Source organism: Corticium candelabrum, chromosome 20 (genome assembly GCF_963422355.1).
Source record: "Corticium candelabrum chromosome 20, ooCorCand1.1, whole genome shotgun sequence".
Taxonomy (NCBI): domain Eukaryota; kingdom Metazoa; phylum Porifera; class Homoscleromorpha; order Homosclerophorida; family Plakinidae; genus Corticium; species Corticium candelabrum.
The window spans coordinates 5,602,326-5,617,986 of NC_085104.1; the positions used below are offsets into that span (position 1 = coordinate 5,602,326).

Genomic DNA, 15,661 nt, shown 5'->3' on the forward strand with positions numbered 1-15,661 from the left:
CTCACGCAAGTTGCATGTGAGTTGGTAACTCTGTGTGCAGAATTTTGAAGAGTCTGCTTCAATTTTTGATTTCTTACAATTCATACAATGTAGACACTGTTCTAATAAGAAACTCTTTCATAAACGTTTCGCGGATGTGATAGACGGTTCGCCCATTTGGTTGCCATGCTGGACCGCAGTGAGAGAATTTCTGGCCGGTCTGGTCGGACAGACGAGGTCACCGCGCTCTTTGGTCTGGAATCCGAAAATCTGTTGCTACACTGTACAGTACTTTTGTCACGACCTTGTCAGGGTTGCAAGGTTTGTCCAACACAGTTAGAAAGCGTATCAATCGTAAGTAGACGTTCAGAATCGACGTTTCGATACGTGTTACTATATGATGGTACTCTCTCTCTCTCTTACAGTTGTTTGACGTAACCGGGCGCATGAACACTAAACACTCGACGAAACACATATTTAATCCCGACAGTATTATGGTCAACACGTCAGATGGCGATACCCTACCTCTTCTACAGTCTCAGAAGTCAATAACAAGGCAGGGTGTGGTTCGGATGTTCGTTGCCACTGTCGTGGCCGCTCTCGGACCCGTCTCGTTCGGATACGGACTGGGATTTGCCTCCCCAGCTACAGCTGATCTCAGCAATGCCAACAAAGGTCCGAGAAATGCGCTGTCCAAGGAGAGTATAGCCTGGTTTGGGGTAAGTGGTTTGTTGAGTTAGAATCAAAATCAGTGGATCATGAGTACAGTAGCTGTAGTGTTCTTCTAATTAGCATACGTAATTGTATCAAGAGTCACTTAATGCTAAAGTTAAAACAGTAGACTTTCTAAAATTTTTGGTCTGATAAGATACGTGCTGTATTGTAAATGGCGTGAACTTCTAGCTGTCTTGTGAAATTGTGATTTACACAAACTTTCAGGTTGTACGTGTGTGAGCAGATATTTTGGCTTTGAGGTGCCTTTGGTTAGTTAGCTGACCTTGTGTAAACACGCTAGCTAATGGGTTTGAAACAATCTACACACATTATTACAGTTCTCCTCAATGATTGTTTACCGATTTAATTAAGCATCTAGAATTTGGTTTAGTGTTCCCTGCATGGGGCTGTTTTTTGCCTAATTTATGGAGAAGGCACCATTTTGTGGTTCAGCAATTTCTTGTTCTCCTCCCACTTTGGCCTTTCATAAACCCTTTTACTAAAGCATCTACTCTGGGCATGGCTTTGTTTGTGAAATTGGACTGAATTTGAATGACATTTTAGAGACTGAGGGTAGGCAATAAGTGCATCGTCGGAATTAGTCTTTCCTATGGCATTGACTTGCTTTTAAAAGCACAGAGTGTGCAACATTGCAACTGCTGTTTCAGACTGATGTCAATCAGACAGGTAGACTGGTAACACAGAATGCACGAAGATGGATGAATAGGGTGATGGACAAACATATACGCTTGCATACGTACATACATCCATACATGCATATGGATAGACAGACAGATAGACAAACAGACAGACAGATGTAATGCTAAAGTTTTGTCAAAGAAGATTAGCCATCAAGTGAAAAACATTGACTGTATTAGAGACGCTATTCACTGCAACTTTGTTTCTGTTAATGTGACTTGTGTAACTCGACCCATGGGTTTAGAACTCACTATTCAGCTGTGGTGCCTTTCACTGATAATCACTGTATGGTAGTATTGATGTTGAAAATAAAGAAAGACAGACAGACAGACAAACAGACATGCAGACAAACAGACAGACAGACAGAGCAGAGTCCAGTATAGTGGTGACTCAGTTGGTGCCTTGAGTAACTCTATTAGCTTATTGTCAACTGTTTTGACTCTTAGTTGTATGAGGGACCTCTTCGGTCCAAGTTGACGTAGAACTTGCTGATTTTAGCATGTTGTAAACTGTAATAAGGTCTTGTATAAGAAATATATGTATTGACAGACAGATAGATAGACAGACAGACAGACAGACAGACAAACAGACAGACAGATTGTTTTATTTGAACGCTTACTCTACCGATAACAAGCGCTAACTTTATGCAAAACAAAGCAGACAGACAGACAGACAAAATAGAGAAAATATCTAGAATGACATATATACACTTCAAGACTGTAGACTGTAGCTGCTAGCTCTTTACTAAGTACATACGCTTACTCCACTAATACATGGTTTGTTGTCTGATGCGTGTGGCTCCCATATGAGGCACAGAATGTTTAGCCTACAGTAGCTTTGTTGTAATAGCTGAAATTATGAAAACATATGTATACAAACTGAGGGACAGATAGACATACAGTTGTAAGGAGGCAGGCAGGCAAGAGGGCGGGGAAGGCAGGCAGATAGGCAGGCAGATGAATGGAAATGTGATATGCATAGTTTGTGGTTGTTTTGTTTCCCTCTTAGTCTCTCATCAATATTGGTGCCATAGTTGGTAGCCTACTTGGTGGTCAGTGTGCAGAAAGATTGGGCAGAAAAGCAAGCATCATTCTTTCTTGCCTGCCATTCACATTGGGATGGCTACTTATTGTCCTGCCGTCGTCATTCAGTCAGCAAGATCAGAAAGATGAATCCCACATTCTTGCTCCTCTCTGCATAGGTAGAACACTGTCAGGAATAGGCCTCGGGATGGCATCAGTGGCAGTACCAGTAAGTTGATGTCATACAGTATCTCTACCATATTAGTGCATGATGAGTTTTACATCTATCTAGATTTATATCGCTGAAGTATCAACAGTTTCCTACCGGGGTTTCCTTGGGACATTAAATCAAGTGGCAGTCACCGTTGGAGTTCTTGTTGCATATTTGTTGGGCGTCTGGATCAAGCCATACTACTGGCTTGCTGTTGTAGCTATGTGTATAGTGGCTTCACTTGCTGTTTCGATGCTCTTTATTCCTGAAACACCAAGGTGGCTGCTTGTGGATGGTCAGCAAAAGAAAGCTATTGCAGCCCTGACATGGTTGAGGGGAGATTGCGCAAACATTGCAAATGAATTCAGTGAGATTGAAGGAAGCTTACAAGAACAGGAAACATTATCGTGTTCTGAGTTTCGTAGACCAACTTTGTACAAGCCACTTTTCATATGTGTTATGCTCATGTTCTTCCAGCAGTTTTCTGGCATCAATTCTGTCATGTTCTTTGCTAGTGTTATCACCAACACGACACATCCATCACATTCTTTAAAGATTTATGAACCAACAATGATTGGTGCCGTACAGTTTGTCATCACCATAATTGCTGGATTGGTAATGGACAAATTTGGTCGGCGGGTGTTACTCATTACATCTGGGTCTCTAATGAGTATCAGTGCAATTGGAATAGGTGTTTACTTCAAGATCAACTCAGCTCTCAATGATCCAGACACGATTCCTGCACATTACCACATTTCTGTACCATGGTTATCTCTTCTTTGTCTTATGGTTTACATCACCGGTTTTTCTCTTGGTTTGGGTGCTATACCATGGCTCATCATGTCAGAGATTCTTCCAACACGTGCTCGAGGAACAGCTGGAGGAATAGCGGCTTCTGTCACATGGTCGTCATCATTCATTGTCACTTATCTGTTTCATCACTTTACAGACACCATGAGGTACTATGGAACATTCTGGTTTTATGGAGGGGTGTCACTACTGGCTGTGTGTTTTGTTGTTGCTGTTGTACCTGAGACAAAAGGGAAATCACTGGAAGAGATAGAACGATATTTCGATTCCAAACAAAGAAATTCTTTTTCTCACAAGAGGCAGTGACGTTCATGTCAGTGTACTGTCTTTATTTAACCTAGTACTTTATGTAGCAGTCAGTTTTTTGTGTGAGTTGGGGTTAATATTAATGTTAATGAGTGCATATTTGGTATGGAAGTTATGGTATGCATCAACTTTATTGCAAATCAGGGTTTTCTTATTCTAGAAACCTTGTGACTCTCTTGCTGCTGTTGCTTGACGTATTTCTACAGATTTTGTCGATCCCAACGGCCTCTCATGCCTAAGTATAGCATGTAGTTCTATTTAGGTTCCTACGCCTATTAAGCAGAAAATAGAGTGGTGCCAGAACAGAAGCCCAATGAGGTAAAACTTGTTATAATATGTGAGCATTCCCAAATAGGCTTTCAACTCAGAGGTTCCAGTTGGTGTCGGCGCTTCCTGAATAGCTTTCACCTTGTTCTTTGTGGGTTGCAACCCCTGGGCGGAAATTATATGCCCAAGATAAATAACCTCCTTTTCTATGAACCTGCACTTGTCACGTTTCACTCGGAGCCCTGCATCTTGGAGCCGTTTGAGGACCTGTTCATCTTTTTACTGGGATTCTTTCGTTCGAACGGGACTGGGAAGAATCTTTCGTCCCAATGGGATTTTCATGTTTTTCGTCTTCGGTTGAGACGTTGAACTTTCTGAATGCAATACATACACATTTCGCTCACTTTTACACAGTCTGCAAAGTCTAGTCGTTTTCAGAAACGACGTAGAACGCCAATGAACCCAAGACAAGTTTGCCTTGGTAACAATCTCGACGCTAGGCGTTATCTACTAAACCTAAAAATTGTCTGCGCTGTTATGGAAACCACTTAAAATGCTTTTGAGAGTCAGAAAAGCAAATCAAAGTTTGACGGCCCTGTCAACCAGACCGTACTCGCGCATCTCGACGGGTAGATTCGACTCTTTCATGTTCACGTCTTACGTCTGCCGATGCTGAAAATGCAATGACACTACTTTTCACAATAGAAGCAACCCATTCAGTACTTTGAAACAGCTCTAGATCGGTCGGAAATGTCGAAATCCCGTTCAGACGAATTCGTTCGAACGGGATTTTGCTATCTAGCGTGATCTTTTGCGCGTAAAACACGACAAAACGTTAGACGCTAAACGTATCAAATCACGGCATTGCTTTCACGATGGCCATTGAAGCTTCTTGACGTCAAGAAACGCAAGGTAAGATTCTGTTGTCCTTGTTGACCAGACCGCACTCGCGCCTTTTGACGACTCATTTGCCATTTCATGTTCACGTCTTACGTCTGCCGATGCTGAAAATGCAATGGCACTACTTTTCACAATAGAAGCAACCCATTCAGTACTTTGAAACAGCTCTGGATAGGTTGGAAATGTCGAAATCCCATTCAGACGAATTCGTTCGAATGGGATTTTGCTATCTAGCGTGATCTTTTGCGCGTAAAACACGACAAAACGTTAGACGCTAAACGTATCAAATCACGGCATTGCTGTCACGATGGCCATTGAAGCTTGGAGACGTCAAGAAACGCAAAGTAAGATTCGGTTGTCCTTGTCGACCAGACCGTACTCGCGCCTTTCGACGACTTATTCGCCGTTTCATGCTCTCGTCTTACGTCTGCCGATGCTGAAAATGCAATGGCACTACTTTTCACAATAGAAGCAATTCATTCAGTACTTTGAAACAGCTCTGGATCGATCGGAAATGTCGAAATCCCGTTCAGACGAATTCGTTCGAACGGGATTTTGCTATCTAGCGTGATCTTTTGCGCGTGAAACACGACAAAACGTTAGACGCTAAACGCATCAAATCCCGGCATTGCTGTCACGATGGCCATTGAAGCTTGGAGACGTCAAGAAACGCAAGGTAAGATTCTGTTGTCCTTGTCGACCAGACCGCACTCGCGCCTTTTGACGACTCATTTGCCATTTCATGTTCACGTCTTACGTCTGCCGATGCTGAAAATGCAATGACACTACTTTTCACAATAGAAGCAACCCATTCAGTACTTTGAAACAGCTCTGGATCGGTCGGAAATGTCGAAATCCCGTTCAGACGAATTCGTTCGAATGGGATTTTGCTATCTAGCGTGACCTTTTGAGCGCAAAACACGACAAAACGTTAGACGATAAACGTATAAAATCACGAAATTGCTGTCACGATGGCCATTGAAAGTTGTGGACGTCAGGAAAAATCAAAGCGAGTTTTTCCAGTCCTTGTCGAACAGACCGTACTCGCGCCCTATGTCGACCATTCAGTATCAGGGAGACTGAGTGCTCAGTGGTATACTACGTACGAAGAATAAAGACTCACTTAACCTACATAGCTAAAGAGTGAATGAAACAAGTATAAAAACACTTTGAGAAAATGATCGGTTTATATTTAGGGATGAGTGTGTACTTTTAATTAATTAGTTAACTTATAGATTGTTCATTGCTCATTTCTTACGTCACAATCTTTTTACGCTTTCGTCACTTGCAGCAGTTGTGTGCATCTCGATCTTTATATTTACGCTGAAGTCAAGTGTGACACTACTCTGGTATGCAATTAGAGATGTGATGTAGGAGATGATGATGACATGAACGAAATAAGTGTGCATACCAAACACTACCTAGTAGACCCATGCGTCTGATCACTTTCTCTACTTGTATTATCAGACGTTCTCTAGTTATAGTTTACAATCTAAAATAGTTAGGCTATGATGGACTTTAGATCGCTGTAAATATAAGTTCAGAAACGCACATCCAAAGCACTATTTGGAAGAGAAATATTAATTCATGTAAATATATTTGCTATTCTTTCTTATCTAGAGATAAAACTGAAATTAATTTGAAAATTTTAAAACAGCACGTTTCACTTATCTGAAACCGTCTAAGCATAAAATACTTATTTTTTCTTTATTCAGTTTTTTATCAAATTCGTCAGTAGCCCATCTACGGCGATGATGATAAGTCAGTATGTGGTAAATAGCGTGCATGGATTTGTTCTCGTATCTCCAGTCCCCTGTTTCTCCCATCCACTGCATAAAGTCATCGATTTCATGGCTCTTGCACGGCTGCACTTCGTTTTGGAAATACCAAGTTTTCAGAAACATTTTGACTTTAGTTTGAATAGCCTTTGGAAACTTGGCTCCTACCAGGAGGTGTTCTGCTTCTTGGATTTCTTTCCCATGTCGTGAAAACTGAGCGATCTTCCAGATTTTCGGGAGCTCCGGACAGGACATGCTTTCAGCAATGCTCTAATATACCCGTTCTGTTCCAGGTATTACAATGTCCCGTCTATTTCATCAACAGTACATTCGATAACTGTAGAAAGATGAACATGTATTTGAAGCAAAAAAGAGCCAGGCTACAGCATGATACCTTCAGTTGATTCAATTCATCACTCGAATTGTTTATTTTCTGAGTATGAAATGAAAAAGACCGTGAATACAAAAAATTCGACATTAATATACATATATGCGAGATTGCTGCATAATGTTTAGAGACGAATTGGGTAGGCATGCTTAGAATATTATGCACAGCAAACATTTACCTGTTCTTTTCCGTTTTGCAGACGATCTAATATTATAATCACGTTTTATCAGTTTCCTTTCTTTGACTTTCTGTTTAACAACAACAAGGAACGTATGGAACACAGAAACACAATACACAATGTATGAACCTTCGGAGAATAGCTGCTGATAAACAATAATACACATTTTTGTGCTCAAATATGCTACTTGTAGATCACGCTCCTATACCTTGATCTGTCGGGATCTGTTGTGCCTTCAACAGAAAAGAGTACTTTTCCTGGCTTGAACGATACCTTGCATAAGCAGATTAGTGATAACCATATGTCCAAATAGATACAGTGTGTATCTGAATTTTTTTGCAGTGTTGATACCGTTAAAGAGTCATTAGCTGTAAGGTGTTCGCCTGGTGAATAAGGTTTACTTTTCGCATCTGAATTCTGAAATCATACAAAAATTACAATTTAGTAACAGTTAAAAATCGACGTAATGGACTCAGTTAATGTTTATACCACTCCAAATCTGCCATACGTTGCTGGCTACACGAGGATTGTCCACAGCTGCTGAAAGCATGTTCTGTAACAACAAGTATATTCATTTACTTTTGGAATTAGTAGACGAGTTTATACAGACTTACCACACAAGTCCATATTCCACAATTAAATGGATCGGTTTGTTGCGGATAATTCTAGATGCATGAAAATTTCTTCTGCTTAACTACGATAGTACTAATACATCCAATTTTACTTGAGGTATTGGGTATATCAACGACGAGTCGGTTACATCTAGAGTCGATCCATTGACTAAACGGTACACATCCGTAATCCACAGTCTGTTAGATACAAAAAAACGTTGTTAAAATTAAGTGACTTCGTCGACTCTATACTCCAGCATGCACACAATTGTAAGTAGCTATAGAAAAACTAAATCACTTTACTTCAAGTCAAAAACAACTTGTTCGTGCTTCTTTCCAAGCGAGTCAAAGACAAGAAAGGCTTGATGAACTATATCTATAATCTTAATTCATTGAAGAAATACAAATGAACACAAAACTTAGGAAACAAATACATTCATGGCTTACAACTTCTATCCAATGATTGGTTAAGTAAACTGGAATGGCAAGAAGCTCATAATGAAAACATTTAGCTAAAAAATCAACACAAATCATTTTCTCAAAGTGTTTTTATACTTGTTTCATTCACTCTTTAGCTATGTAGGTTAAGTGAGTCTTTATTCTTCGTACGTAGTATACCACTGAGCACTCAGTCTCCCTGATACTGAATGGTCGACATAGGGCGCGAGTACGGTCTGTTCGACAAGGACTGGAAAAACTCGCTTTGATTTTTCCTGACGTCCACAACTTTCAATGGCCATCGTGACAGCAATTTCGTGATTTTATACGTTTATCGTCTAACGTTTTGTCGTGTTTTGCGCTCAAAAGGTCACGCTAGATAGCAAAATCCCATTCGAACGAATTCGTCTGAATGGGATTTCGACATTTCCAACCTATCCAGAGCTGTTTCAAAGTACTGAATGAGTTGCTTCTATTGTGAAAAGTAGTGCCATGCATTTTCAGCATCGGCAGACGTAAGACGTGAACATGAAATGGCAAATGAGTCGTCAAAAGGCGCGAGTGCGGTCTGGTCAACAAGGACAACAGAATCTTACCTTGCGTTTCTTGACGTCAAGAAGCTTCAATGGCCATCGTGAAAGCAATGCCGTGATTTGATACGTTTAGCGTCTAACGTTTTGTCGTGTTTTACGCGCAAAAGATCACGCTAGATAGCAAAATCCCGTTCGAACGAATTCGTCTGAACGGGATTTCGACATTTCCGATCGATCCAGAGCTGTTTCAAAGTACTGAATGAATTGCTTCTATTGTGAAAAGTAGTGCCATTGCATTTTCAGCATCGGCAGACGTAAGACGAGAGCATGAAACGGCGAATAAGTCGTCGAAAGGCGCGAGTACGGTCTGATCGACAAGGACAACAGAATCTTACTTTGCGTTTCTTGACGTCAAGAAGCTTCAATGGCCATCGTGACAGCAATGCCGTGATTTGATACGTTTAGCGTCTAACGTTTTGTCGTGTTTTACGCGCAAAAGATCACGCTAGATAGCAAAATCCCATTCGAACGAATTCGTCTGAACGGGATTTCGACATTTCCGACCGATCCAGAGCTGTTTCAAAGTACTGAATGGGTTGCTTCTATTGTGAAAAGTAGTGTCATTGCATTTTCAGCATCGGCAGACGTAAGACGTGAACATGAAATGGCAAATGAGTCGTCAAAAGGCGCGAGTGCGGTCTGGTCGACAAGGACAACAGAATCTTACCTTGCGTTTCTTGACGTCTCCAAGCTTCAATGGCCATCGTGACAGCAATGCCGGGATTTGATGCGTTTAGCGTCTAACGTTTTGTCGTGTTTCACGCGCAAAAGATCACGCTAGATAGCAAAATCCCGTTCGAACGAATTCGTCTGAACGGGATTTCGACATTTCCGATCGATCCAGAGCTGTTTCAAAGTACTGAATGAATTGCTTCTATTGTGAAAAGTAGTGCCATTGCATTTTCAGCATCGGCAGACGTAAGACGAGAGCATGAAACGGCGAATAAGTCGTCGAAAGGCGCGAGTACGGTCTGGTCGACAAGGACAACCGAATCTTACTTTGCGTTTCTTGACGTCTCCAAGCTTCAATGGCCATCGTGACAGCAATGCCGTGATTTGATACGTTTAGCGTCTAACGTTTTGTCGTGTTTTACGCGCAAAAGATCACGCTAGATAGCAAAATCCCATTCGAACGAATTCGTCTGAATGGGATTTCGACATTTCCGACCGATCCAGAGCTGTTTCAAAGTACTGAATGGGTTGCTTCTATTGTGAAAAGTAGTGCCATTGCATTTTCAGCATCGGCAGACGTAAGACGTGAACATGAAATGGCAAATGAGTCGTCAAAAGGCGCGAGTGCGGTCTGGTCAACAAGGACAACAGAATCTTACCTTGCGTTTCTTGACGTCAAGAAGCTTCAATGGCCATCGTGAAAGCAATGCCGTGATTTGATACGTTTAGCGTCTAACGTTTTGTCGTGTTTTACGCGCAAAAGATCACGCTAGATAGCAAAATCCCGTTCGAACGAATTCGTCTGAACGGGATTTCGACATTTCCGACCGATCTAGAGCTGTTTCAAAGTACTGAATGGGTTGCTTCTATTGTGAAAAGTAGTGTCATTGCATTTTCAGCATCGGCAGACGTAAGACGTGAACATGAAAGAGTCGAATCTACCCGTCGAGATGCGCGAGTACGGTCTGGTTGACAGGGCCGTCAAACTTTGATTTGCTTTTCTGACTCTCAAAAGCATTTTAAGTGGTTTCCATAACAGCGCAGACAATTTTTAGGTTTAGTAGATAACGCCTAGCGTCGAGATTGTTACCAAGGCAAACTTGTCTTGGGTTCATTGGCGTTCTACGTCGTTTCTGAAAACGACTAGACTTTGCAGACTGTGTAAAAGTGAGCGAAATGTGTATGTATTGCATTCAGAAAGTTCAACGTCTCAACCGAAGACGAAAAACATGAAAATCCCATTGGGACGAAAGATTCTTCCCAGTCCCGTTCGAACGAAAGAATCCCAGTAAAAAGATGAACAGGACCTCTTCCAGGCGCTGAAGGTGCTCCTTCCTGCTCCTTCCCATAATTAAAATGTCGTCCAGGTACACCATCTAGGCCCTGCAACAACTCTTCCATTACCCGTTGGAAAATGGCGGGAGCTGAATGAACACCAAATTGTAACCGGTGAAATCAAAGTAGCTCCTTGTGGGTGTTAATTGTAACATACTCCTGCGACTTTTCATCGTGCACTGCTTGCTGGTATGACTGGCTGAGGTCTAATTTGCTGTAAGTTTGCCCTCCTGCCAACTTGGAAAAAGGTCATCGATGTCTGGCAGTGGGTACTTATCCAGTTGACTGGCTTGGTTCACTGTCAGTTGGTAATCTCCACAAACTCTCACCGACCCATCGGCTTTGACTACTGCCACCACAGGCGCCGCCCAGTTAGAGAATGGTACAGGGAAAATGATGCCCTGTTCTTGCATCCTAAACAAAGACTCTTCCAGTTTCTCTCTAAGTGCATATGGTACCTTGCAAGCTTTGAAGAATTGAGGTGGTGTGTTGGGATCGACGTGGATAGTAGCTTAAATCCCACGCAACTTCCCTAATTCATCTCTGAAAACATTCTGGTATTCACGGTCCAATTCCCGGTCCCGACCTACCTTGAAGATTTCTCCCCAATCCAGGCGAATGTACGATAGCCAGTCTCGGCCCAGGGAGAGTGGGTTCTTTCTCCCGCACAACATGCAACTGCAAGGCCTGGGGCTTGTCCCCTGTATTTGCCTTGACTTGAACTGGTAACACGCCCAGTAATGGAATGGCCTTCCCTCCATATGCCCTCAATACCGTGGAAGTGTCCCGCAGAGAAGGTGGATTGGGACCCCATATCTTCCTGTAGGTCTCCTCAGAGATGACAGCGCAAGACGCACCTGTATCCAACTCCATCTCTAGCTGTGTCACATTTACTGATAATTGAATTTTAAGGGCAGCTGGCTTCCTTTCGTTGAGTCTGTGGATGTATTCCAAACTGTGTTCATCTCCTCCGTCCTGCTGATAGTCCATCTCAAGGGTGTGGGTAGCTCATGCTGGCTTTGATGAGACTGCCTGGTCAGGTGTGCCATTTGATCACACTTTTCGCTGCGTGCCCCAGTTTCTTGCAAGAAAAACACTTTGCGTTTTTGAACCGACAACTAGCCGAGTTGTGGCCAGATTCACCGCAACGGTAGCAAGGTGGGCTGTTCTGGCGTTTCTGAACGTACTGGACCTCGGCCGTAGTCGACAGTGAGACAGTGTTACTGCAGCCCGCTTGGATTTTCTCCGTGTTTTTGTTGGCATCTTCCGTGGCTCACACTGTGTCCCATGCTCTACCAAAAGACAGATCCCGTTCCGCCAGCAAGCGCTGTTGGATACGCTCATCCGCAACTCCGCACACAAGGCGATCCCGGAGCATGTATTCCAATGATTCCCCGAATTCACAATATTCTGAAAGCTCCCGAAGCGAAGAAACGAATACTGAGATAGACTCACCTGATTGGCGAACACGGCTGTTGTACCGCAGCCGTTGCAGCGTGACTGAAGGACGTGAATTTTGATGCTTACTGAGAACGTCACAAAGGGCTTGAAAAGACCTGAGCCCAAGTTTGCTAGGAGCTACGAGGCTGCGCAACAGTTTGTACGTTTTGGCGCCAACTGCTGAAAGAAAGGTTGCCCGCTTCTGACCATCGTCCTTGATACCGTTGAGTGCGAAGTAGAACGTCATGCGTTCAGCGTAATGATTTCCGTCGTCTGTGTGCTCGTCAAACGCGTCCAAGCGTCCAAAACCGGTACGCCGATAAAAGGGGCCTCACCTCTGTGGACACCTCCGCATCGCTTGTCCCGGTCGTAGAACACTACCCGCATTAGATTCTGTCATCCTCGTCGCCAAAATGTGATGATAAGAGACGCTATGCTAGCAGATTACACGCAAAAGATATTGTACACGTGAACAACCTCTAACTGTCTCGGATACTACAAGCTAGAGCACGACACTGCCCCCGGATTACATTGCCAAACGACAACTTCAAAAATTGCTGCTGCCAGACATTCTAGACTTCGAAGATTCAAGCGTTGACAGTGATGAACAGGACAAATCTAAGTGATTGGGTAGACGAGTAATGTAATTGTTGTTTGTGCAACGAGACAGGTAAAGCTCTTAATAACGAACCATAAAGTGTCTATAAAAATTATATTATACACATGTCACACTGAAAATATCTAGACTACAAGTTTTTGCATGCCTCCAGGCCTCTAAGCACCTCTGGATACGCCCTTGAGTCTGATCGGCCGTGTACACGCAGAGGTACACTTTGAGTACAAGCGGACCACCAACTGATCATGAAGAGGGTCGGTTCGTTCTAATCACCCCCGAACCGCCATAGGGACGCGGCTGCCTTACAACCTTACAATAAATCGAGCAATCTGTGGCAGTACGGCACTCGGGCTTAGTCCGGGGAACCCGAGTAAGAGAGAGTGAGTGGGAACACTAGTTCTATCCAATATATAAAAGGTATCACATTGGCGACGAGGATCAACTATGGAAGAGGAGCACGATCACGCAGCGGCGACTATTATGATTGATCCTAACGAAACACCACGTTTCTGTAAAGCACGCGGTGTTCCGTACGCTTCGAGACAACGAGTAGACGACCAGTTGAAGAAGCTAGAAGCAGAAAGAATTCTCAGACCGGTGGAACATGCAACTTGGGCGGCACCCATCGTGCCCGTGGTGAAACCAGATAGATCAATACGCATATGTGGTGATTGTAAACAAACTGTCAACCGATCGGCGCGGCTGGACATTTATCCAGTTCCCAAGGTGGAAGACATGATAGCAAAATTGTTTCAAGGAAATATTTTTCCAAGCTTGACCTGAGACAGGCTTACAACCAAGTTCCTTTATCGGCTGAATCACAAAAGTACACGAAGATCAACACACAAAGGGAACTTTTCCAGTTCACGAGATTGCCGTTTGGAATATCATCGGCACCCAGCATTTTTCAGAGAGTTTTAGAGAATGTTCTCAAAGGAATTCCTGGCGTTGACAACTACTTGGACGACAGTCTTGTCATAGGGGCGACGGGAGCAGAACACGCAGAACGGTTGGAGGAGGTGTTCCAAAGATTAGAAAACGCAGGATTTAGGTTACGAAAAGACAAGTGCGCGTTCATGGTCACGTATCTTGGTCATGTCATAGATGACCGGGGCATTCACCCGGATCCAGACAAAGTGAAAGCAATCAAGGAAGCCCAGGCTCCGTGTAACCTTCAGGAATTACGCAGTTTTTGTGACTAATAAACTACAATAACAGATTTCTACCTCGACCTTCCACCACACTAGCGCCAGAAAGGAGTACGTTGGCATTGAGGACGGAAACAGCAGAGAGCGTTCAAGGAGGCCAATAGGAAAATGTTGTCCTATCAAGTGTTGGCATGTTATGATCCCCATGTGGACATTGTCGTATCCTGCAATGCTTCTCCGTACGGAGTATGCAGTCCTGTCTCACAGGTGGCCAAATGAAACGGAACGCACGGTCGCGTTCACGTCGCGTTCATTGCACAATACAGAAAAGAAGCACTCTCAACTCAGGCGTTGGCCCTGGTGTTTGGCGTGGATAAATTCCATAAGTACGTGTTTGACCACAACGACGGACCACAAGCCGCTGCTTGGACTATTTCAAGAAGGGAAGCCATTTCCGAAATGGCCTCTAGTAGAGTTCAACGTTGGGGGTTGAAATTGGCGGCTTACACCTACCATTTACGATACAGGGCAGGGTTCCAGAATGGGAATGCAGATGCATTGAGCCGTCTACAAGTTAAGAAACCCGAGAGGAAGCGCCGGGTGAAATTGTTTTAGTTATGGAGCAGTTAGACGAAATCGCCAGTAACGGTCCAACAAATAAAGGCTCAAACGGGTAAAGACCCTTGTTTTTTTCAGTTGTCAGTTCGTGGGTAATGACTGGATGGCCAAAATCGTTGTCAAATATCGTTTATGCAGACAGGGAGAACTTCAAAGCATACTGGTACAGACAAAATGAACTCTCAGTACATGACGGATGCGTAATGTGGAGTCACCGTGCAGTAGTCTCCCTACGAACGAGGACAAAAGTGCTAGACACAGTGCACGAGGGCCAGCCCGGCATTTGTAAAGCGAAGGCCCTAGCAAGAGGGTATGTGTGGTGGTCGAAGATAGATGCTGATTTGGAACGAGTAGTGAAATCATGTGGTCGGTGTCGGGAACACGGGAGGATGCCTTCGGTGGCTCCATTACATCCGTGGGAGTGGCCAAACCGGCCGTGGTCGCGATTACAAGTGGACTACGCGGGTCCGATTATGGCAAGAATGTTGTTGGTCATAGTTGACGCTAACCTCGTACCAGACCCTCTCGAGCCGTCGTGCCCGGTTCCCGTATAACACGACAACGCCGGAGGGGGTCTGGGATCATACCGCCTACTTTCTTCACCTAGTATCACCCCACGTCACCAATGTCAACACTCTCGTGCTCTTAGTTAATTATGAAGCTATCCTTCCATCAAAGTTATGCTAGCTGTGATATCCAATTGCATACATTCACTGTTTACATTTCGTTCCTGCACAGCTGCATGAGAATAGACCCACCTTGCCGCATGGAGATTCATTCACAGAGGGAGCTCGATCCTGAGTTCGATTTACGTTATCTGAAGCTGTGATGTCCAATGTGATTCGATCAGCAGTCTAGGTAGCTTGGAATAGGGATGCACTAGGTGCAGCTCTATTACTGTGCTAGGCTACGGGAACAATACAAATCGGGAAGCTCGA

At 43.6% G+C, this 15,661-nt stretch overlaps 2 protein-coding genes across 6 annotated transcripts; one reads left to right on the forward strand and one right to left on the reverse strand.

Moving 5' to 3' along the window:
* Positions 1-242: 242 nt before the first annotated feature.
* On the forward strand, positions 243-3,904 carry LOC134195409 (solute carrier family 2, facilitated glucose transporter member 8-like). Its single transcript, XM_062664433.1, has 4 exons — positions 243-333; positions 405-698; positions 2,401-2,643; positions 2,707-3,904. Exons 2-4 carry the CDS (start codon positions 426-428, stop codon positions 3,739-3,741), a joined length of 1,551 nt encoding a protein of 516 aa, XP_062520417.1. The 5' UTR covers positions 243-333; positions 405-425; the 3' UTR covers positions 3,742-3,904.
* Positions 3,905-7,252: 3,348 nt separating this feature from the next.
* Positions 7,253-9,655, reverse strand: LOC134195820 (sentrin-specific protease 2-like). Of its 5 annotated transcripts, none has more exons than XR_009972432.1 (10): positions 9,562-9,655; positions 8,311-8,375; positions 8,167-8,246; positions 7,977-8,061; positions 7,867-7,917; positions 7,742-7,805; positions 7,604-7,669; positions 7,461-7,525; positions 7,382-7,394; positions 7,253-7,322 (listed from the first exon to the last, which is right to left on the reverse strand). XR_009972432.1 is itself a non-coding variant. In XM_062664904.1 (8 exons), exons 1-7 carry the CDS (start codon positions 9,596-9,598, stop codon positions 7,650-7,652), a joined length of 402 nt encoding a protein of 133 aa, XP_062520888.1. In that variant the 5' UTR covers positions 9,599-9,655; the 3' UTR covers positions 7,253-7,525; positions 7,604-7,649. The 5 variants fall into 5 exon arrangements, 1 of the variants encoding a protein (XP_062520888.1); XR_009972430.1 differs by having other exon boundaries at positions 7,382-7,397; XR_009972429.1 differs by having other exon boundaries at positions 7,253-7,397.
* Positions 9,656-15,661: the final 6,006 nt, after the last annotated feature.